Here is a 24,262-nt window from a genome sequence, read left to right on the forward strand (position 1 = left end):
TTTTTTTTCACATTCAACATTAATACGTCGCCCAGAAATGAAACTTGAACCTCCATTGGGGAATGAACTGTCGGAATTCAATGGAAATCACGCTGTGCCCATTCAACAAAGGCCAATGGGGAAGAAATACTCCAATTTTAAAATAGTAGTTCAACAGGCAACGAGACCTTATCTTGTTATTTCTTGATTTAAGATCTCAAATGAACAAGAACAAGGCAGTTGAGCAATAATTCACATTTTTGCTTCTATTTGAAAGAAAAACACATGGGAGAAAGTTACATGGGCCTTGGGGAAGTCTCTTAAATATTTGGAACTCCAAGAAAAATAACTGATCGTCCCAGCCTCAATCTGCCAGAATGTGAAAAGGCAGGGGTGAACGGCGCTAAGTCACGGTGAAAATTTGAAAATCGCTTATTGTCACAAGTAAGCTTCAAATGAAGTTACTGTGAAAAGCCCCCAGTCGCCACATTCCGGCGCCTGTTCGGGGAGGCTGGTACGGGAATTGAACCATGCTGCTGGCCTGCCTTGGTCTGCTTTAAAAGCCTGCGATTTAGCCCAGTGAGCGAAACGAGACCTTTTGGGGAGCTGGTGCAGGTATGTATGATGGGCCGAATGGCCTCCTTCTGTGCCTCAACAATTCTATGATTCTGAGGGACCAGATATGAAGAACATAAAATGGTAGTGCGGCACACGCACTATACGAGCCCAGACGAGGAAAACCATTTCATTCATTCTTAGCTCTAAAATTCTGTCCCCTGCCCTTCGATGGCCTGTCAGTTTCCATTTGCCTTCACTGGTCATTGCCACCTGATTGGGAGATAAGGGGGAGTGCAACTCCACTGCAGAATCAATAGTCAACTGCCGAGAATGTGCTCCATCGTAACATTGCGTCAATGGCTGTAATTACTCCAATTTGTGCGCAGCAGTGTGAAGCTACCCGGCTGGTCCTTAATTTACGGGTAATCAGCGGGCCTTTTCTCCCAGCAGAATGGGGAGGGAGGGTAATGCCCCTTACCAAAATGGCCACCTGCATTTACAAGGGTGGGGAGGGGGGGGGGGGGGGGATTAGCTTCAGTCCTCCTGCCATGAGTTGAATCTGACAATCAGCAAGGTGATCTGTTTCCAGTTACTGCTAAGCATGTTCTCATGTTAGGGGAATGCTTCCAATTACGGCAGTGCTGGAAACTTTTAGATTTTGTATTTGCTGCAGGGAATGGGGAGAAGCCCGCCCCCACCACACATACACGTGTCTGGCAAACATCACCGACGCCAGATGTGCCGACTAATCTGGACTGAAATAAAACACTTATCAGATAGAAAAATGGGCATCGCCGAAGCCTGACATTACTGCTGCACCAATCAGACATCTGGCTCGACCACTGCAAGCTGAGGTGGCCAGTTTAGGAAACTGTCCCTTCACCATCAGGGAGATTGGCAGCAGAACGTTGAAATGACCACACTGCCGAGGCACCCTCTGGCGCCAACCATAATGTGGAATGGAAACCACAACCGTGGCAAAATAATTACTTTGCCCGTTTTATGTTTCAACGTATGTGTGTGAACGCGGCGAAATATGGGCACTTACTGCCCGCCCCTCCTTGGCAAAGGGCGACCAATTAGTGCAGACTGGATTCACATGTGATCCAGCCACAATAGGGTCCCCTGTTGACACATTGTTGAACAGGTTTTAATAACTATCCATCCGTTTCCACAGTTATTAAATTATTTAATTTTTTAAAAAAAATTCCAATTAAGGGGCAATTTAGCGGGGCCCATCCACTTACCCTTTAGGTTGTGGGGGTGAAACCCACGCAGACTCGGGGAAAACGTGCAAACTCCACACGGACAGTGACCCGGGGCTGGGATCGACCCCAGTCCTCGACGCCGTGAGGCAGCAGTGCTAACCACTGCGCCGCCGTGCCGCCCACTTAGTCATTTGATTCTGATGCCAACTCATTTCACATTTTCCCCATGGCGAGATTTGAAGTCTCACCCTTTGTTGTTCATCCAGTGCTGTGGTCAACAAATCTCCCCTTCCATCTTGGAGGTTTCTATTTGTACTGGGTTTTAGTTCCACCCATGCCAGACATTATTGAGTGACTCCATTAAATAGCCAGCAGCCATACCTGAGGCATGATAGCGAGTGCCGGGTGGGTATCTAACCAGAGGGTGTTGCCATCCTAATGTTAGCTCCAATTTGCAAACATTCGGCATGAACAAGAGTTGACTATTCAGCCTTGAGCTTGCTCTAATTAACACCATAAAAAGTAGGAACAGGAGATGGCCATTCGGCCCCTCGTGTCTGCTCCGCCATTCAATAGGATCATGGATAATCCGACATTCCCCATGCCCACTGTCCTGCTCTTTCCCTGTAACCCTTGATTCCCTTACTGAGCAAGAATCTATCTCAGCCTCAAATATGTACAAGGACTCTGCCCCCACAGCTCTCTGTGACAAGGAGTTCCAAAGGCTCACAACCATCTGAGAGAAGGAATTTCTCCTCATCGCAGTCTTAAATTGGCAATTCTTTATTCTGAGACTCTGCCCTCTGGCCCTAGACTCTCCCCTGGGGGGTAAACATTCTCTCAGCGTTTACCCTGTCAAGCCCCTTAAGAATCCGACATGTTTCAATGAGATCACCTCTCAATCTTCTAAATTCCAAATCGTAGAGTCCCTCATAAAACAATCCCTCCATACCGGGGATCATCCTAGTAAACCTTCCCTGTACCGCCTCCAATGAAATAATATCCTTCCTTTAAGGGGACCAAAACTGCCCACAATGCTCCAGATGTGGTCTCACCAGTACCCTGTACCATTGCAGCAAGACATCCCGGCTCTTATACTCCAACCCCCTTGAAATAAAGGCCAACATTCCATTATCCTTCCTGATTACCTGTGTCTGTTAGCTGTCTCCTTTCAACCCCAATTTCCCACCCATTCTTCAAATTCTTTACCATCTTTTCATCTCAAATAAGCATCCACCTGCATTTTAAACCACTCTTCATCCCCTCTATTAGCACCTCTGCTGCCACTATGATCTCTTTGTCTGCCAGGAGTCCTGGTTGAACCATGGCTTGCTCCAGATAAACGTTGGGAAGACTGCCGCTATCGTTTCACCTCAAGCTCCGATTACTTGACTATCTCGGGCTGAAACACACAGGCCGCAATTCTCCGCCGATTGGGATTCTCTTTCCCCGCTGGCAGCGTACCACCGTCTGCGGGTTTCCCAGAGGCGTGGGTCTGCTTCAATGGGAAATCCCATTGCCAAGGGGCGGGAACAGAGAATCCCTCCACCAGTGACAGGCGACTGGAGAATCCCGCCCACAGTTGCACCCCACGCCGGGTCCCTGACTCGCTCTCCTCTCTCACAAAATGGCGCCTGCTTTCAGAGTCTGCATCACCTTTCACTCCCACTTCCCACCTTAACCTAGCTGCTGCTGAAATTCTCACGCTTGCGTTTGTCATCCACACTTGGCTATGCCAATTCTCTCCAGGCCAATTACTGTCCTCCATCCTCCTGTCATGCGAGTGCCCCTTTAAGAAATGTTTTGTATTATCAAATGGCTTCAGTGATGTCATTGTGTGGGTAGAACTGGGCTGTGGCTCTGGGTTTTTAGTTTTGTTTTTGAGCTGGAAGCTGGGCTGTGGCTCTGAGTTTTACTTGTGGTTACACATTTGGGAGCTGGATTCAAACAGAGAAGTCTTGTCGTGTCTCTCTCTCTCTCTTTCTCTCTCTGCATGTTAAAAGGTGTCTCCAGATCACTTGATAATTTAAAAGTGATAACTGTTTTCTGGAAGGAATCCAAACCTGCTGTTTTGAAAAGAACAAGAAGTATCCATACAACCGTCTTAAAGATACCAGGGGCGGGATTCTCCCACCCCCCCACCAGGTCGGAGAATTGCCGGGGGGCGGTGTAAATCCCGCCCCCACCGGCTGCCGAGTTCTCCGCCGCCGGAGAATTGGCGGGGGTGGGAATCGCGCCGCGCCGGTTGGCGGCCGCTGGCAGCGCCCCCCCCCCCCGGCGATTCTCCGGCCTGTGATGGGCCGAAGTCCGCCCGTTGTATGCAGGTCCCACCGGCGTAAATTGGAGTAGGTCCCTTACCGGCGGGACCTGGCGACGCGGGCGGGCTCCGGGGTCCTCGGGGGGGGGGGGGGAGCGGGGCGATCTGGCCCCGGGGGTGTGCCCCCACGGTGGATTGGCCCGCGATCGGGGCCCACCGATTCGAGGGTGGGCCTGTGCCGTGGGGGCCAATCTAGTCCTATGCGCCGGCCGTGTATGCCTCCGCGATGGCCGGCGCGAAGGTGAACCCCGCTGACGCTCCCGTGCATGCGCGGACCCGCGCCGGCCGGCGGAGTCCCTTCGGCCCCGGCTGGCGTGGCGCCAAAGGCCTTCCGAGCCGGCCGGCGGGGCGCAAACCACTCCGGCGCCGGCCTAGCCCCTGTAGGTGCGGCCCGCGCCGGAGTGGTTCACGCCACTCCGTCCCGCCGGGACCCCTCGCCCCGTCGGGTACGGGAGAATCCCGCCCCAGGTCTGAGTGTTGTGTGCTGGGCCACATCTTTTGAAAACGGGTTTTGGTTTATGGGATCTTGTTATCAAATTGGGACAGCTTAAAGGGGGAATTTATATATAGAGTACTGTAGCTGTGTGGGGTATTTATGTTTGTAGTTGATAAAAATGCTCACTGTGTGTTTATAGAAATGTTAACTGAATTTATAGAATAAACTTTTGTGTGCTACCGTAACCAAAATCTAGAAACAGTTGTGGGTCAGGTGAACTGGCCCATCACACTCCTTTGTCCTCACCCCTGGGAAAGTTGATAGTATAATCTAAAATTCCCGAAATCCCTGCTCATATGTCATGTCCAGCATTGCTTATAATAGTTCTTGGGGCGGTGGGGTGCAGTGGTTAGCACTGCTGCCTCACGGCGCTGAGGATACAGGTTCGACCCCGGCTCTGAGTCACTGTCCGTGTGGAGTTTGCACATTCTCCCCGTGTCTGCGTGGGTCCCGCCCCCACAACCCAGAGATGTGCAGGGTAGGTGGATTGGCCACGCCAAATTAGCCCGGTAATTGGAAAAAATGAATTAGGCACTTTGAATTTATAAAATAAAAAAATACATAATGGTTCTGGGACTTCAAAGCCTTAAATTAAAAATGTTTGCTTCCTTTCCTGGTACCACCTTTTCCTCATCTCTCTCTCTGCTCATCTCCATTTCTAAAATTCCCTCCTAAAACTTTCCAATTCGTCCTGTTTCATGCTCCAGGCCCCCCACCCACCACCACCAGTGACCATTTTTCCTTCAGTCGCTTGGCTCCAAATCCTATAATTCCCTAAATCCCTGCACATTGTCATCATCCTCTTCTCCTTTAAGACATTCCCTAAATTCAACCTCTTTGACAAAGCTTCTAAGATCACAGGAAATAGGAGCAACAGGAGACCATTTGGCCCCTCGGAGGCCGCTACACGTCACGGTGGTCTCAACTCCATTTTCCTGCCTGCCCCCCACCCCCTTCCCCCCCATAACCTTCGCCGATCAATATACGTCCAACTCAGCCTCGAATATATTCAGTGACCCAAATGGTCAGACCTTTTGCGTCGCATCCACTTCGGCTAAGGGCTCTATGAAGGACCATTGGCTGTTTTTCTAAGTTAGACCTTCATAGCCAATATCCTCACGCCTGTACTGAGCATGACAGGAACTTACCTGTTAAAACCATTGAGGTGTTAACAATAACTTCCATTACCCTCTGACCTTTTGTTTTAGTTACAGTGCCCCATCGGGGCTGTCACCCCCCTCTCATTCTTCTTTTAAATTTACTGATTTTTGGTTTATTAAAAGAGTATGAATAGGGGATAGCTGGGATACTGGGTTGTGTGGGAGCAGAGTTGTGAGACTGAGCGAGCCTTGTGTAGCCACCTGGGTTGGCCAACTCCCGACGTAAAATGGAGAACAGCAAAGGCTGAAGGGAAATTCAGCCAACACAGGCAGAAACTAGCAGGCGCAAGTTACTGTGTATTAAACTCTGCAAAAACCCAGACAGCATCGATACAAGCAGCCATCTGCATAATAATGTAGCAGCCATCTACATATTAATGAGCGACCCCCAGGTACAATCGAAACATTTGGGATAAACAAATGTAGCCACTTAAAATGGCCAACTCCCGATTTAAAATGGCGAACGGCAAAGGCTGATGGGAAAGTCAGCCAACAAGACAAAAACGAGCAGCTGCAGGTTGGCTGTGTATTTACCTCTGGAAAGGCCAGACAAGATCGATACCAGCAACCGTCAGCATAACAAAACACCAGCCATCTGCATACTAATGAGCAATCCCCGGGAACAATGAGCAACATTTAGACACATAAAGCCAAACCAGACTCTTCGGCACCAGCAGGAGCCTACACAAAGGGAGGTGAACGACCACCTCAAGACCGCCCATCGATCAGGGAACCGCTCCAGCATTGGAGAAAATCGAACCAAGTGATTGGGACAAAGTCCAATCACTTGGAACCAGGTACAGGGTCCGCCCCGAAAGGCGGGAAGCCCCTGGGGACTATAAGAATTGAGCCCCAAGTTCAAGGCGCTCTCTTCACTCTCTTCAACCGCTTCCAGCTCTCTTAACTCTTCAGCAGCTGGGCAGAACTGTAAGTCTTACCTCAACGCTCGCTACGAGATAGGCGCTCCTAGCTACCAATCTGTACCAACTTCGAATCCCGCAGACTCAGAACCCGAACGAAAGGCCATTTGTTTCCCTGACCTGGTGGGCCAGTCCGAAGCTAAGTATAGGCCTGTTAGTTGTAGAAGTAGCTTAGACGTAGAATTTATGCATGAGTAGTGATTACTGTGTATAATAAATGTGCTTTGATTTGAATCTTACTAACTGGTGTGTTGAGTTATTGATCATTACTTGAACTTGAACCTCGTGGCGGTATCATAAAGATACCTGGCGACTCTAGAGCAAAGGTTATAAAACAGAGCCAATTGAACCAACCAAATGTTAGCAACACTTGGTTTTAGGTCCAGCATCTGGCTCGGATCGCGTTAAAATTCCGGGGAGTTCTTCCCCATGTCCTGCAAAATATTTGCCCCTCACTCAACACCAGAAAAATAAAAAATGTTAGAAGGAATCTTGGCCATAATTCTTCAGCTGTTGAGAGTCACACAACCCCCCCGCCCCCCCCCCCCCCACCCCGCTCGACAACACATCCCCACCCATGGGTTTCCGGGTGGCTTTGGGTGGCTTCAATGGGAAATCCCATTGACAAGCAGCGGGAAGAGAGAATCCCGCCGCCAGGGACCCGGAGAATCCCGTCCTGTACAAAACACTGGCCTCGAATGGAATGTTGTGACCAATTCTGGGCACCACACTTCAGGAAGGATGTGAAGGCATCAGAAAGGGTGCGGGAAAATATGTACACCAATCATTCCAGGGGCAAGGAGGGTCTGTTCCATGGATAGAATGGCGGAGCCGGACTGTTTTCCTTGGAGAAGAGAAGGTGAAGAGGAGATTGGATAGAGGTGTCAGAATCATAAGAGATCGGGACAGAGCAGGCAGGGAAAAACCATTCCCATTGCAAAAACGTAGAGGACACCGATTTGATGGGATTGGCAAAAGAATCGACGGTGTCATAAAGGAAAAGCTTTTTTACCTCCAGAGGGGCCAGGGTCTGGGATGCGCAGCCTGAGAGTGTTGGGTAGGTAGATTCAGCCATGGCTTTCAAAAGGGAATTGGATAATTAGCTGAATCATAGAATTTACAGTGCAGAAGGAGGCTATTCGGCCCATCGAGTCTGCACCGGCTCTTTGAAAGAGCACCCTACCCAAGCCCACACCTCCACCCTATCCGCATAACCCAGTAACCCCATCCAACACTAAGGGCAATTTTGGACACTAAGGGCAATTTAGCATGGCCAATCCACCTAACCTGCACATCTTTGGACTGTGGGAGGAAACCGGAGCACCCGGAGGCAACCCACGCAGACACGGGGAGGACGTGCAGACTCCGCACAGTGACACAAGCCGGGAATCGAACCTGGGACCCTGGAGCTGTGAAGCAATTGTGCTAACCACTGTGCTACCTGTAGCGCACAAAGACTCCGAGAGACGAATAGAGTGAAGTCGATGAGGCTTTATTAAGCGTGACTGTTCCCCCGCAGTTCAGTAGTAGACTGCCTGCGGGGGAGGACTCCAGGTACTTATACTCCGCCTTCAGGGCGGAGCTAGAGGTCAACGTCCAACCAGGACCCGGGATCTGTTAGCCAATGACATCATGGCTTCACAGTCCCACATGAATGCATACTACCACATTCACCCCTTGTTAAAAATGAACCCGGCGGGGTGATGCTTCGCATGGTGGTAAGGGTTTACAAGGCTGGTCCTGGGAGGAAAACTTTCGCATGTTATTACAGTATGTACAAGGTTTTTTTTGTTTCAAACTATTTACAGTAATCGTCAGGAAAAGACAAAATGTTCTCGGTAAAAGTCCACATTGTACTGTTAGATCGACGCCACGAGTCGGTCGGGCGGTCTGGTCGTCCGTGTCGATCGCCTCGGCCCCGGTGGTGGTGGTGGTGCTTGTTCCGGTGTTGTCGTCTCCGGGAGCCTTACGGTTTCAGCTTGGGCTTCATTCCTGGTCGGGCCTGGGAGGAGGACTGATCCTCCTGGGAAGGGGGTGGTCGCGGGGTGCGCCGGTGGCAGGAAGAGGGGGGGTTGGGTGATTGGTGTCGGGGGGGGTGTGTGTGTTGCCGGCGGGCGCCAGATCTCGCAGGGAGACCATGTCCTGTCGGCCGTCGGGGTACTCCACGTAAGCGTACTGCGGGTTCGCGTGGAGGAGGTGAACCCTTTCGACCAACGGGTCCGACTTGTGCGCCCGCACATGCTTTCGGAGCAAGATGGGTCCTGGGGCCGCCAGCCAGGTCGGCAGCGACGTTCCAGAGGAGGACTTCCTGGGGAAGACAAGGAGGCGCTCATGAGGCGTTTGGTTAGTGCTAGTACACAGTAGTGACCGGATGGAGTGGAGGGCGTCCGGAAGGACCATAGGGCCAGTAGGACGGTCTTCCAGACCGTGCCGTTCTCCCTCTCTACTTGCCCGTTCCCCCGGGGGTTGTAGCTGGTCGTCCTGCTCGAGGCTATACCGTTGCTGAGCAGGAACTGGCGCAGCTCGTCACTCATGAAGGAGGACCCCCTGTCGCTGTGGACGTATGCGGGGCAACCGAACAGTGTGAATATGATGTTCAGGGCTTTAATGACTGTGGCCGCGGTCATGTCAGAACAGGGGATGGCGAATGGGAAGCGGGAGTACTCGTCCACCACATTAAGGAAGTATATGTGCGGTCGGTGGAGGGGAGGGGTCCTTTGAAATCCAGACTAAGGCGTTCAAAGGGGCGGGAAGCCTTAATCAGGTGCGCACCATCCGGCCTGAAAAAATGCGGTTTGCACTCTGCGCAGATGTGGCAGTTCCTTGTGACTGTACGGACCTCCTCCAAAGAGTATGGGAGGTTGCGGGACTTGGTAAAGTGGTAAAACCGAGTGACCCCCGGGTGGCAGAGGTCCTCGTGGAGGGTTTGGAGGCGGTTAATTTGTGCGTTGGCACATGTGCCGCGGAATAGGGCATCGGACGGCTCGTTCAGCTTTACGGGACGATACAAGATCTCGTAGTTGAAGGTGGAGAGCTCGATCCTCCACCTTAAGATCTTGTCGTTTTTGATTTTGCCCCGCTGTGCATTATCGAACATGAAGGCTACCGACCGTTGGTTCGTGAGGAGAGTGAATCTCCTGCCGGCCAGGTAATGCCTCCAATGTCGCACAGCTTCCACTATGGCTTGGGCTTCCTTTTCCACTGAGGAGTGGCGGATTTCTGAAGCGTGGAGGGTTCGGGAGAAAAAGGCCACGGGTCTGCCCGCTTGGTTAAGGGTGGCCGCTAGAGCTACATCGGAGGCGTCGCTCTCGACCTGGAAGGGGAGGGACTCGTCGATGGCGCGCATCGTGGCCTTTGCGATATCCGCTTTGATGCGGCTGAAGGCCTGGCAAGCCTCTGTCGACAGAGGGAAGGTCGTGGTATGTATTAGGGGGCGGGACTTGTCTGCGTACTGGGGGACCCACTGGGCGTAGTATGAAAAGAACCCCAGGCAGCGTTTTAGGGCTTTTGAGCAGTGCGGGAGGGGAAATTCCATGAGGGCGCGCATACGTTCGGGGTCGGGGCCTATTATCCCATTGCGCACTACGTAGCCCAGGATGGCTAGCCGGTTGGTGCTAAAAACGCACTTGTCCTCGTTGTACGTGAGGTTCAAGGCTTTAGCGGTCTGGAGGAGTTTTTGGAGTGTGGCGTCGTGGTCCTGCTGATCGTGGCCGCAGATGGTTACATTGTCGAGATACGGGAACGTGGCCCGCAACCCGTGTTGATCAACCATTCGGTCCATCTCTCGTTGGAAGACCGAGACCCCGTTTGTGACGCCAAATGGGACCCTTAGGAAATGGTATAATCGCCCGTCTGCCTCGAAGGCTGTGTACTTGCGGTCACTTGGGCGGATGGGGAGCTGATGGTAGGCGGACTTGAGATCCACGGTGGAGAAGACCTTATATTGGGCAATCCGATTGACCATGTCGGATATGCGGGGGAGAGGGTACGCGTCTAGTTGTACCTGTTGATGGTCTGGCTATAGCCTATGACCATCCTTTGCTTCTCCCCTGTCTTTACTACCACCACCTGTGCTCTCCAGGGTCTATTGCTGGCCTGGATTATGCCTTCCTTTAGTAGCCGCTGGACTTCGGACCGAATGAAGGTCCGGTCCTGGGCGCTGTACCGTCTGCTCCTAGTGGCGACGGGTTTGCAATCCGGGGTGAGGTTTGCAAACAAGGACGGGGGTTGCACCTTGAGGGTTGCGAGGCCGCAGATAGTGAGTGGGGGTATTGGGCCGCCGAATTTGAAGGTTAGGCTCTGTAGATTGCACTGGAAGTCTAATCCCAGTAATGTGGGGGCGCAGAGTTGGGGAAGGACGTAGAGCCTGTAGTTTTTGAACTCCCTCCCTTGCACCGTTAGGGTAACTATGCAGAAGCCTTTGATCTGTACGGAGTGGGATCCTGCAGCTAGGGAAATCTTTTGTGCGCTGGGATGGGTGGTCAAAGAACAGCGTCTTACCGTGTCGGGGTGGATAAAGCTCTCCGTGCTCCCGGAGTCGACTAGGCATGGTGTCTCGTGCCCGTTTATCAGCACCGTTGTCGTCGTCGTCTGGAGTGTCCGGGGCCGAGCTTGGTTCAGCGTCATTGAAGCGAGACGTGGTTGTACTAGTTGAGCGTCTTCTTCGAACCCCGTGGAGCCGTCGACACTGGGGTCCGTTGTTGCCGTCCAAGATGGCGTCGGGGGTGAACAAGATGGCGGCGGGGTGGACAAAATGGCCGCCCCCATGCGTCGTACAGGTCTGGGGTGGTCCAAGATGGCGGCGCCCTTCCTCCCCTCGTGGTGGCCGGGACCCAAAATGGCGGCGTCTGCGGGTCGCACATGGGGCGCTGGGGGGGTTGGGGAGCGTTAGGAACGCGCGGGGCTCCCTCTTCTCTGGGGACAGCGGTGGTCGGGACCCAAATTGGTAGCGCCGGCGGGTCATACGTGGGGCGCGGGGGGGGGGGTTTGGGGGGGCGTTAGAGACGCGCAGAACTCCCTCTTCTCCGGGGAGAGCGGTGGTCGGGACCCAAAGTGGTAGCGCCGGCGGGTCATACATGGGGCGCGGGGGGGGGGTTGGGAGCGTAAGCGGCGTGCAGGGCTCCCTGTTCTCCCGGGACAGCGGTGGTCGGGACCCAGAGTGGCTGCGCCTGCGGGTCGTACATGGGGCGCTGGGGGGCTGGGGAGCGTAAACGGCGTGCAGGGCTCCCTGTTCTCCCGGGACAGCGGCGACCTCACAGGACCGGCATACAGCCGCGAAATGGCCCTTTTTCCCGCAGCTCTTACAGATCGCTGCGCGGGCCGGGCAGCGCTGGCGGGGGTGTTTCGCCTGGCCGCAGAAATAGCAGCAGGCGCCCCCGGTGCGACTTGGCGTTTGGACCGCGCAAGCCTGTGGGGTGTCCGGGGGGGGGGGGGGGTTTGTCGCGACAGGTACGTACGGGGCCCAATGGGCTGCCGTGCGGTCGGGGACGTAGGCGTGGGTATTTCGCGCGGCCACGTCTAGGGAGGCTGCTAGGGCCCGTGCCTCTGAGAGTCCTAGCGACTCTTTTTCTAGAAGTCTTTGGCGGATTTGGGAGGAGTTCATACCTGCCACAAAAGCATCGCGCATTAACATGTCCGTGTGTTCATTTGCGTTCACCGACGGGCAGCTGCAGGCTCGTCCCAAAATTAGTAGCGCGGCATAGAATTCATCTATCGATTCTCCAGGACTTTGCCGTCTCGTTGCGAGTTGATAGCGAGCGTAGATCTGGTTTACTGGGCGGACATAGAGACTTTTTAGTGCTGCGAACGCCGTCTGGAAATCCTCTGCGTCTTCGATGAGAGAAAATCTCCGTGCTTAACCTCGAGTGCTGGACCTGTAGTTTTTGGTCTTCTGTGACCCGGCCGGTGGCCGTTCTGAGGTAGGCCTCAAAACAAGTCTGCCAGTGCTTGAAAGCTGCTGCCGCGTTCACTGCGTGGGGGCTGATCCTCAGGCATTCCGGGGTGATCCTGAGCTCCATAGTCCTTTAGTCACGCTTAATAAATTGTAGCGCACAAAGACTCCGAGAGACTAACAGAGTGAAGTCGATGAGGCTTTATTAAGCGTGACTGTTCCCCCGCAGTTCAGTAGTAGACTGCCTGCGGGGGAGGACTCCAGGTACTTATACTCCGCCTTCAGGGCGGAGCTAGAGGTCAACGTCCAACCAGGACCCGGGATCTGTCAGCCAATGACATCATGGCTTCACAGTCCCACATGACCCCTAATGCATACTACCACACTACTGTGCTGCCCTGAAGGGAAAAAAACATGCCTTGGGCTGTCCGGAAAAGGCAGGGGAGTGGGACTAGCTGGATTGCTCATGTGCAGAGCCAGCAAGGCACACCAGGTCAAATCGCCTCTTTCTGCAATGTAACCGCTCGACGATTCAAAGATGGTGATTATCACATTGATATGTGCAGCAGCTTTTCCAGATGGAAATCTTCTACACTACAACAATGACTAGACTTCAACTGTGGGTTTGAAGAGCTTTAAGGACCCTGAAGCGCGCGATAGAAATGCAAGTCTTTCTATATTTCAGATAGTTTTGAAGTAGGCATTGAACACAAAAATTCAATTCATAAACCGACCAATGAACCTTGTACCTACATCTCCTGCAACAAAGAACAGCAATGGTGGCTCTTCATCCTTTGCTTTATGTTCCGCGAAAAGCTTTTCTGCGATTGGCTGAATCAGTTGCTTGGCTGGTTCTAATTCTTCCTCATCAGAATCTAAAGAAAAATTAAAAATCAAAACACTGTCCCAGCAACCTGCATGACAAGCCCCTCACCTTCTGACTCTCAAGCTTCCAGGATGCACTAATAATAATCTTTATTAGTGTCACAAGTCGGCTCACATTAACACTGCAATGAAGTTACTGTGAAAAGCCTCACGTTCTCCCCCGTGTCTGCGTGGGTTTCCTCCGGGCGCTCCGGTTTCCTCCCACAAGGCCCGAAAGACGTGCTGTTAGGTGAATTGGACATTCTGAATTCTCCCTCCGTGTACCCGAACAGGCGCCGGAATGTGGCGACTAGGGGACTAGGGGCTTTTCACAGTGACTTAATTGCAGTGTTAACGTAAGCCTACTTGTGACAATGATAAAGATTCTCATTACTAGGAGGGAGGCCTGTGTGGAGTATGAACACTGGTAGGTGGGCTGAATGGCCTGTTTCTGTGCTGAGCGCATAAAGTAATTACAGCTCTGTATTTCGCACATCCAGCTCCGGACACAATTACATCATATCGTTAGCCTTTGAGAAACATGTACACACGCACAGAAGTAACCCTCTCCTTTGTCACTTAGTACTATAAAAAGCTGTCTCAGTCACTTTATTTTCGGATCGCAGAGAGTTAAATTAAGTTGAGAACAGCGTTGGAATGAAACCCGATCTTTGATGAAGGGGGGGGGGAGGTTGCTGTCGAAAGGGCATGAAGGCAGCCAGCAAAAATAAAGTTAGGATCTACCACAAATCAAAGGGAACAAGTGAGAGGAGGTCAGGGTCGTGATCAGTGGGCGGCTAGATTGGAATCCAGGGAGACACAGCAATGAGACTCCAGGGAAAAAGACAGGAAGCATTCCAGTACAAGGTCAAGGATATGCCTGAGGCCTCGGAGACACCAGGAGGAGGCACCAGGAGGACGTATGTGGAGGCAGAGGACAGAATCGAGGCCGAGTGGTTCGCAACCCACACCTTCCGCAACCCTTACTCAATGGCCCTTTTTATCCCATGGAGTCTGTGGCATGGCTAAAACATACAAAGCAGTGATAAGCGGGCCTGTCTTGGTGCTCTATACACTGACTATTCTCACCGGCGAACAGGAAACAATTTGTCTTTCAATTCCCTACATCTCTTTAATAAAACATAAAGTAACTGAATAGTGAGTATCCCAATTTTTGTTCCTCATAATTAACAGATCGGCAACCCAAAAAATTACCTGCAACCAGCCGCTACGGGCCAGATGTGCAGTAAGTGGCGATGAGAGAAGGACTTAGTTTTAGGGAATGTATCTGGGCAGGTGGAAGAGGTATCAGCGGCAGAACATGTTCGGAACTGTGATCATAATTCAGCTGGATTTTGGGTAGTTACGGAAAAGGATAAAGATGGGCCAGGAATATAAGTTTCAATTTGGGGAAAGGCCGGCCAGCCCCCCCCCCCCCCCCCCCCCCACCCCCAGGGAACCTGCATGGAATGGGGTGGTCACCATTGGTGGAACCAGATGATTGGGCTGCACGGTAGCACAGTGGTTAGCGCCCGGGACCAGGTACGATTCCAGGCTTGGGTCACTGTCTGTGCGGAGTCTGCACGTTCTCCCTGTGTCTGCGTGGGTTTCCTCCGGGCGCTCCGGATTCCTCCGGAAGACCAAATCCATTGTTTAAAAAGGGAGGAAGGGGTAGCTTCATAATTGCAGGCTGGTTAGCATTACTCGGATGGTGGGAAAATAATTGGGGGGAAAAAATTCAGAGATACGGTATAAACCGTCGTTTGGAAAGGGAATAATCCCGGGCAGTCAACCTGCATCTGTCAATGGAAAGTTGTGTCTGATTCACCTAATTGGATTCTCTGCGGAAGTAACAAGGAGGATCGATGAAGGTGGTGCATTTGATGTAGCCCACGTTGAGTTTAGCAAGGCTTTTGACAAGGTTCTACCTGACCGACTGGTTAAAAACTGAAAAGCTCATGGGATTCAAGTGGAAATATTAAAGTTCGTCTACAAAAGTATGCGGGGCATAGACAGAGCGGATAGTCAGATAGTCAGAGGCTTTTCCCCAGGATAGAGGGGTCAATTACTAGGGGGCATAGGTTTAAGGTGCAAGGGGCAAGGTTTAGAGTAGATGTACGAGACAGGTTTTTTTACACAGAGGGTAGTGGGTGCCTCAAACTCGCTGCCGGAGGAGGTGGTGGAAGCAGGGACGATAGTGACATTTAAGGGGCATCTTGACAAATACATGAATAGGATGGGAATAGAGGGATATGGACCCAGGAAGTGTAGAAGATATTAGTTAAGACGGGCAGCATGGTCGGCACAGGCTTGGAGGGCCAAAGGGCCTGTTCCTGTGCTGTACTTTTCTTTGTTCTTTGAATGTCAAATCGGCTCAGTGGCAGGAAGCAAAGACTAATGGTTGTCGAGTGTTTTTGTGATCGGAAGGCTGCTTCTAGTGGGGTCCCTTGCTCAGTACTGGGTCCCTTGCTGTTTGTGGTTTATTTATCTATCATTTAGACTTAAATGTAGGAAGCATGATTAAGAAGCTTACAGATGATATGAAAATTGGCCGTGGTGATTGATAATGAGGTAGAAAGTTGCAGTAGACTGCAGGAAAATATCAATCCTCCAGTCAGATTGGCAAGAAAATGGCAACTGGAATCCAATTTGGAGAAGTGTGAGGTAATTGTAAAGTCGCCATAGTCCCAGATGACCATATTTCCCCTTTGAGGGGGAGAGCTGACTGGTGGTGATTTAACCTGAGGATCACCACACCTCAGGCGAGGGGCAAGGTTGAGAAGGCGGAGCCTTCATGAATAACCTCAGTCGGTACGGAGATTGAACCCGGGCTGCTGGCCCCGCTCTGCATCACAAACCAGGGGCGGGATTCTCCGACTCCCCGCCGGGTCGGAAAATCGACGGGGGCGGCGTGAATCCCGCCCCCGCCGGCCGCCGAATTCTCCGGCACCGAAAATTCGGCGGGGGCGGGAATCGCGCCGGTCGGCGGCCCCCCCCCCCCGGCGATTCTCCGGCCCGCGATGGGCCGAAGTCCCGCTGCTGTGGGCGGGCTCCGGGGGCCTGGGGCGCGGGGCGATCTGGCCCCGGGGATGCCCCCACGGTGGCCTGGCCCACGATCGGGGCCACCGATCCGCGGGCGGGCCTGTGCCGTGGGGGCACTCTTTTCCTTCTGCCTCGGCCACAGTCTTCACCAGGGCCGATGCGGAAGTGACCCTCCCCTGCCCATGCGCGGGGATGATGCCAGCAACGTGGCGCCAAAGGCCTTTCCTGCCGGCGTGCCAACCACCGGCACGGGGCTAGCCCCTAAAGGTGCGGGGTCCGACGCCGGAGTGGTTCACGACACTCCATCCCGCCGGGGCCCCCCGCCCCACCGGGTAGGGGAGAATCTCGCCTCAGCTGTCTAGCCAAGTGAGCTAAACCATTGGGGGAGAACAAGAAATGCAAAGGAATTCAGACTGTGAAGTGTCGAGGAACAGAAGGACTTTGGAGCGTATGTCCACAGATTCCTGATGGTAATAGAAAAAATAGTCAAGATGGCCGACAGCATACATTTCTTCAAAGGGTCAAGAGTATAAAAGCCAGGGAGGTTATGTTAGAACTGTATAAAACATGAGTTGGACCCCAGTATATACTCTGTTCAGTTCTGGCCTCCACATTACAAAAAGGATGTGACCGCACCAGAGAGGACACAGACATTTATGAGGAAATTGAGGATTGTAGCAATGAAGATTGGATAGGCTGTGGGGTTGGGTCAGAGCAGGCTGAGGGGAGATTTAATTGATGTGTATAAAATATGAGGGGTCACGGCGGCGTGGCACCGTGGTTAGCACTGCGGCGCCGAGGACCCGGGTTCAATGCCGGCCCCGGGTCACTGTCCGTGTGGCGTTTGCACATTCTCCCCGTGTCTGCCTGGGTCTCACCCCCACAACACAAAGATGTGCAGGGTAGGTGGATTGGCCACGCTAAATTGCCCCTTAATCGGGAAAAAATTGGGTACTCTAAATGTATAAAATAATATATATATATATACATACACATATATGAAGATGCAGACCATGTACATACACACAAACACATATGCGTGAGAGAGAACAGACAGACACATGCACCCACACAAATACAGATAGGGATACATGACTAAGAGTTCATACCCACAAACAGAACAAGGCTGGGCCCCTCATTCAACTGCATGGCGTTGGATTCATTCAGTTCCAATACTGGTTTGGGATGCCACGGGAATTCTTTGCAATCCACGTCATTGAGCACAGCTGGCCTCCCCTGGCGTGTAATTATCTTTCCCTCCTGGTCCAGGATAATAAGTGTAGGAATACCTGGATTTGAAACAAAACACCCCTGATTATTTGATGTTTCTGCTCACACTCAACAATAACAACAGCAGTTCAAGAAAACCAGTTGGCTCGACGCATTTTCCAGAGGCTACTTTAGGCATTTGGACGCCATAATTATGTCCAAATTGGGGACTGGAAGTCTTGGAACCTATGAACCCATCTTAAACGTTTATTTGGTCGATCCTTCTTTCTTGCTCCGTACCGCTGGTGCCTTTTCCCATCTCACCCTATTTCTGACTGTCAAACTTCCCTTCTGGAAGCGGCAAATGGTTCTTGAATAACACTCTTGCTGGTTGAATGTGACACAGACAGCATGCTGGCACAGCGCCAAGGACCCGGGTTTGATATAGACCTTGGGTCACTGTCTGTGCGGAGTCTGCACGTTCTCCCCGTGTCTGCGTGGGTTTCGTCTGGGTGCCCCGGTTTCCTCCCAAAGATGCGCAGGTTAGGTGGATTGGCAGTGCTAAAATTGCCCCTTAGGGTCCAAAGATGTGCAGGTTAAGTGGGGAGTGTGCAGAAGTAGGGTGCACTTTCAGAGGGTCGGTGCAGACGCGATGGGCCGAATGGCCTCCTTCTGCACTGTAGGGATTCTATGATTCTATTCTATGGTTCTAAAAGAAAATTAAAATAAAGGAAGACAGGAAGAAGTGACCATGCACCCAATGCCCTCACACATGTACCTTCATTTTCAAGCAACTGGGTAGAACTGGAATGCTACACCCTAGTAAAGACTTGAAGAGACGTTCTCCTCAATTCACCTCTTGCATATATGATTAACTGTTCGGCATCTTCGGTGGAATTTGGTCTTTAGCACCAAGTGGCGATGAGGAAGTTGGCAGAGGGAATGAGGGGGTTGCGTGGGGTGGCGTACACGCATAATTGTGTTTCGTGCTGGTATTAGTGTTACAAACGTGTGTAAAAATAATGAAAAATAACCAAAACATTGCTTGAGTAAATATGCACAGCAGATGAACAAGGCTCAGCGCCAACCCCACTGAGACCTCATTAGAGCGGTGGCTACGTGACAACTCCTGGAAAAGAATTTCAGCTCCCAGCTCGCCCTCTCAGGAGCTGGAATGATTTAACGGCACATTGATTGGAGAATTCTGTTTTAGAATGTGTCACCATTACTACAGCTTCTATAAATCAAACTGCCTCCGAGAGAATTACAAATCACCTTTAAACAACCATACAAGGGGTTTCAAACTTTCTCCCCTCCCCTGCTGAATGATCCAATGATTTGAATTAGATTACAATGTATACATGGGTGATTCAAGAGTATTTATGACGGCTTATACCATCAGAATCATTTTGTGCTCATCCTAATCGATGAGAGCACCATTCACAAGCAAGGGACAATGTGTGAGATGGGAGGGGACCACATGTACAAGAGGGAGGCGATGGCAGAGGGGATTCAGGGGTCTGGGTTCATGCTTCTGGGACACCGGTGCAAAGCCCACCATGACATCTGGTGGAATTTAATTTGGTTAACAAACAGGTGGAATGAAATGCTTTAGTAATGGTGACAATGAAGCCATTGTTGATTGTTGCAAATCCCCCTCTGGTTCATTTCCTTTGAAGGAAGGAAATCTGCCATGCTTACCCGGTCTGGCCTACATGTGACTCCAGACTCACAGCAATGTGGTTGACTCTGAAATGGCCCAGCAAGCCACTCAGTGCAAGGGCAATTAGGGGCATACCACAAATGTCGGCCTTGCCAGACACACCCACATCCCACGAGAGAATCCATTCTTCAAAAGGAGATACCCTGGGAACTTGTTCCTGTTACATGCTCCACCCGAGGCTCTGTGGGTTGCATGAAGGTTGTGTGGGTGAGGTCGCACTTCAGAGACATGGGGATATCATCACACTCCAGTGCTGTGCTGAGGCAGTGCTGCACTTGTGGGGAGGGGTCTTTCAGATGTTGAACTGAGGAGTCCCCAACTCCATTCTGGGGCAGCACGGTAGCATTGTGGATAGCACAATTGCTTCACAGCTCCTGGGTCCCAGGTTCGATTCCGGCTTGGGTCACTGTCTGTGCGGAGTCTGCATATCCTCCCCGTGTCTGCGTGGGTTTCCTCCGGGTGCTCCGGTTTCCTCCCACAGTCCAAAGATGTGCAGGTTAGGTGGATTGGCCGTGCTAAATTGCCCTTAGTGTCCAAAAATTGCCCTGAATGATGGGTGGGGTTACTGGGTTATGGGGATAGGGTGGAGGTGTTGACCTTGGGTAGGGTGCTCTTTCCAAGAGCTGGTGCAGACTCGATGGGCCGAATGGCCTCCTTCTGCACTGTAAATTCTATGATTCACAGCTCCAGGGTCCCAGGTTCGATTCCCGGCTTGGGCCACTGCCTGTGCGGAGTCTGCACGTTCTCCCCGTGTCGGCGTGGGTTTTCTCCGGGTGCTCCGGTTTCCTCCCACAGTCCAAAGATGTGCAGGTTAGGTGGATTGGCCGTGCTAAATTGCACTTAGGTTAGGTGGGGTTACTGGTTTACGGGGATGGGGTGGAACTTAAGTGGGTTTAAGTGGGGTGCTCTTTCCAAGAGCCGGTGCAAACTGAATGGGCAGAATGGCCTCCTTCTGCACTGTAAATTCTATAAGAAGGACAAGGGAGCTAATCCCAGTGTCCTGGCCAATATTTATCCCTCACCATGCTTCACAAAAACACATTATCGGGCTAATATCCCTGGTGTTTGCAGCAGTTTGCTGTGTTTCCGACATTACAACAGTAACTGTTCAATTGTGATCATAAAGGGAGCTCAGCGCTGCTTTCTAAAGGGAAATTAGCGATGGACAATAAATGCCAGAGATGCTCACGTGGTTATTGAACAAAAAAAGGTCTGTGGTCCTTACAGTCCAGCAGGAGCTGACCCCCTTTGGGAGGCAGTGAGTGGGAGGCGTTTAATGATCTACACTTGGGAACTGAATTGAAAGCTTCTGAAATAAAGGATTCACTTGGCTATAGCGGCTTTCGCAGTCTGAGGATGCAGCGAATGGTCCACTTCTGAAGTAGCCACTGCTCTAAATGCCTTTAAACACAAAGCAGATCGCAAGTACAAAGGGAAATCAGTCATTTATTAGTCAGTACACACCGACGAATAAAGAGGGCCAAATCCTTCAGGAGAGTTTCATCCCCAGTTAGGTCTCCTCTCCTGTCAAAGCTAAACATTTGAGCTTCCAAACCTCGTGTTCAGTAAGCTAATGCACATTGCAATTCAAAGCCACCCTGCAAAAGCTTTTTGTTCTCTTTATTCGTGGGTGTGGCTGGTTAGGCCAGCATTTATTGTCCATTCCTAGTTGCCCTTCAGAATGTGGTGGTGAGCTGCCTTCTTGAGCCGCTGCAGTCCTCAAGATATCTGTCGGTACACCCATAGTGCCGTTAGGGAGGGAGTTCCAGGATTTTGACCCAGCGACAGTGAAGGAACGGTGATATATTTCCCAGTCGAGGTGATGAGTGACTTGGAGGGAAACATCCAAGCGTTGGGGTTCCCCAGGTATCTGCTGCACCTGACTGGAGATATTAAGCATTATTACAGCATAGCTGGCCAAAAATGTCAGCATCTCCTATCAAATACACACTGGATGCAAGAAGCTGAAGATTTAGTTGATTCAATGATCGAGCAATAAAGAGCGAAGACTGAAATGTGTGTCAGCCGATAGCTCAGTGGGCAGCGGTCTTGACTTTGAGTCGGAAGGTTGAGGGTTGAAGTCAGGATGTGAGTAGGGAAACTGTCCCCACTTGTAAAAGGATCAAGAACGAGAGGGGCACAGATTTAAAGTGACTTGCAAAAGAAGCAAATGTGATGTGAGAAAAATCTTTTTCACACAGCAAGTGGCTGGGGTCTGGAATGCAGGGACTGGGAATGTGGTGAAGACAGGGCCAATCGAGGCATTTTAGGAGGGCATTAGATTATTATTTGAATAGAAATAATGTGCAGGGGTGCGGGGAAAAGGCAGGGGAATGGCATTAAGTCATGATGCTCATTTGGAGGGTTGGTACAGACACGATGGGTTGAATGGCCTCCTTCTGCACCGTTAACAATTCAGTGATTCCAGGGCAGCACGGTGGCACAGCGGTTAGCACTGCTGTCTCACAGCACCGAGGTCCCAGGTTCAATCCCAGCTCTGGGTCACTGCCTGTGTGGAGTTTGCACATTCTCCCCGTGTCTGCATGGGTTTCGCCCCCACAACCCAAAGATGTGCAGGGTAGGTGGATTGGCCACGCTAAATTGCCCCTTAATTGGGAAAAATGAATTGGGTACTCTAAATTTATTTTAAAAAACAAATTCAGTGATTTTCTGAGCACACGATCTGGGCAGACACTCCAGTGCAATGCTAAGGGAGTACCACACTGTCAAACTGGGGCCCTGTCCGCTGTCTCTGGTGGATGTAAAAGATCCCATGGTGAGTATTTATAGAAGAGGAAGGTTATCACTGCTGTCCTGGCTAACATTTACCCCTCATGCAACATCGCAAAAACAGATTCCGCCATCATTATCCCATTGTTTGTGAGAGTTTGCTTTGTGCAAACTGCTGGCCACATTTCCCACATTATAACAGCGGCTGCTTTTAAGTGCTTCAAGGTTCTACAAACTGCAGAGACAGATGACCAGGTAATCTGTTTCCGGTGCTGGTCAAGGTATAATTATTGGTGAGGGCACCGGTAATATCTCTCATGTCCCTTTTCAAAATACTCTCATTGGACCTTTTAAATCCACCTGAGAACAAACAGGGCCTTGACTTAATAGGCGAAACTCTCCGTTTGGGAGACTAAAGTGTCGACGCCGGGGCTGAAATGCTTGTGGTATGCATTCCTGTTGGGGGCGCTATTTGTGGAGGAATTCAGGACATGCTAATGGACCAGCATTCTGCTGGAACGATTTCCGAGCAATTCCCGGCCCAGTGGGCGTTCTACTCGCTGGGGTCGGAGTTAGCTCTAAAGAGCCTGGCAGCTGGAATTGTTTGTAAACGCTCCACTCACCACACTCTCACTGCAGCCACCAAGGTGGCTCACAGAAGACCTGTCTCCCGAGGTCTGGAGTCCAAGTTGGACCCACAGCTCCGTGCCAGTGAGGAGTGGAGCGACATCCTCTTCCCCAGCGTGGGCTGCAGACCCAAGCCTGCCCTCCTGAACACCGCCTGGGAGGTGGTGGTAGAGGCAGTCAGCACTGCCAGCCTCGCCAGGGGGAGACAGCTGGTAATCCAGAGGGGTGCGGTGGCCACTGGTGTGTCATCTGCCCTGAAAGGGGCAGAGAACCAGAGAAGGTTCCAAAGGCCGCGAAGCAGGTGTCCTCTGGTTGGGGTGAGCTCTGCTTCCTCTGCAATGGGGCAGCGCTTCTGAGGAGAGCCAACACCTGGTGGGCCCCTGATTGAGTTTGGCCCTTGTTGATACAGCTGGGGTACGAGGGTGTCCAGAGGAGCGGCCTGGGTGGCCTCCCAGATGACCAGATACGGGCAACACTCAGCAATGTGGGCAGCCAGGAGCAGCCTATCAGTAGCACCAAAGGAGTGTGTTTAAAACACAGACTGCAGCAATGGCGGTCTGAACTAGGCACCCCGATCCCGAGGGGGACACCCCGAGTCCACAGACTTGGCACCAAGTCACTACCCGCTATTGCCCCCTGGCCCAGACAGCCACCCCCCCGCCCCTCCCCCCCCCCCCCCCCCCGCCAGCAAGCCCAACAGTTTTCAATGGTTTTTCAGTGTTCTTTTAGCCTCCCGCTGCCCCACCGCAGCCGTCCGCCCAGTCCACATTTGTAAATAATTGTAGTAATTCACGCCTGCGAGTTGTCTGGCTGAGAGGAGCCCTGCATCGCAGAAGGACGGAGCATACAGTGTCCAACCCGCTAATCATGTTTAAATGCATGCCAATGCTGGTTTTGCATGCTGCCCACGAAGTGGGCTTTGAACCTCGTGATTGTGGTGATGTGCATCACTGTCAATACACAAGGGGTTAATGTAGATACACGAGGACACTGTAAATACACAAGGAGTTAATGTAAATACACTGGGACAAAATAAACACTAGAGGGAGCACCAGAGACATCATGACACACAGACATTCAACCAATAGGTCAGTAAGATAGGACATGACCAATGGGCAGTCAAGACACACCCAGAGGTGCCACTACCACAAGGGGGCAACCCATATAAAAGGACAGGGCACACATGCTCTTTTTCTTTCCATAGGCGACACTCAGAAAGACAGGGGCAGATCTGGGAAGCATCACGCCCACCGCATGGATTACAGCAGACTGGTTAGTTAGATGAGTTACTATAGTAGATTAGCAGGAGAGTCGAATCCAAGTAGGAGAAGTGTTAACTGTTCAATAAATGTGTTGAATGTATCTCCAAGTCTGAACCTTCCTTTGTCAGAGCGTACATCAAGGAAGCAGCTTATGCTACATGAAGAAGCAGAACACAACAGTGATCACCACTAGTGAGAGATCAGAGCCTGGCGCCGGACACGGGTCTTGATTTGGCTTGACTCCTGATTCTCCGCACATGATGAACACAAGGTCCAC

At 51.6% G+C, this 24,262-nt stretch overlaps 1 protein-coding gene across 3 annotated transcripts in view; it reads right to left on the bottom strand.

The window, feature by feature from the left end:
• nxn (nucleoredoxin) overlaps positions 1-24,262 on the bottom strand; it is a 267,836-nt gene that overhangs the window by 21,930 nt on the left and 221,644 nt on the right. For all 3 annotated transcript variants that reach the window (XM_072469839.1, XM_072469841.1, XM_072469840.1), the window contains exons 6-7: positions 17,544-17,723; positions 13,282-13,403 (exon numbers count right to left, since the gene is read on the bottom strand). In XM_072469839.1, the coding sequence (XP_072325940.1) occupies positions 13,282-13,403; positions 17,544-17,723 (302 nt within the window). The remainder of the gene's footprint in view (positions 1-13,281; positions 13,404-17,543; positions 17,724-24,262) is intronic.

Source organism: Scyliorhinus torazame, chromosome 12 (assembly GCF_047496885.1).
Source record: "Scyliorhinus torazame isolate Kashiwa2021f chromosome 12, sScyTor2.1, whole genome shotgun sequence".
NCBI lineage: Eukaryota > Metazoa > Chordata > Chondrichthyes > Carcharhiniformes > Scyliorhinidae > Scyliorhinus > Scyliorhinus torazame.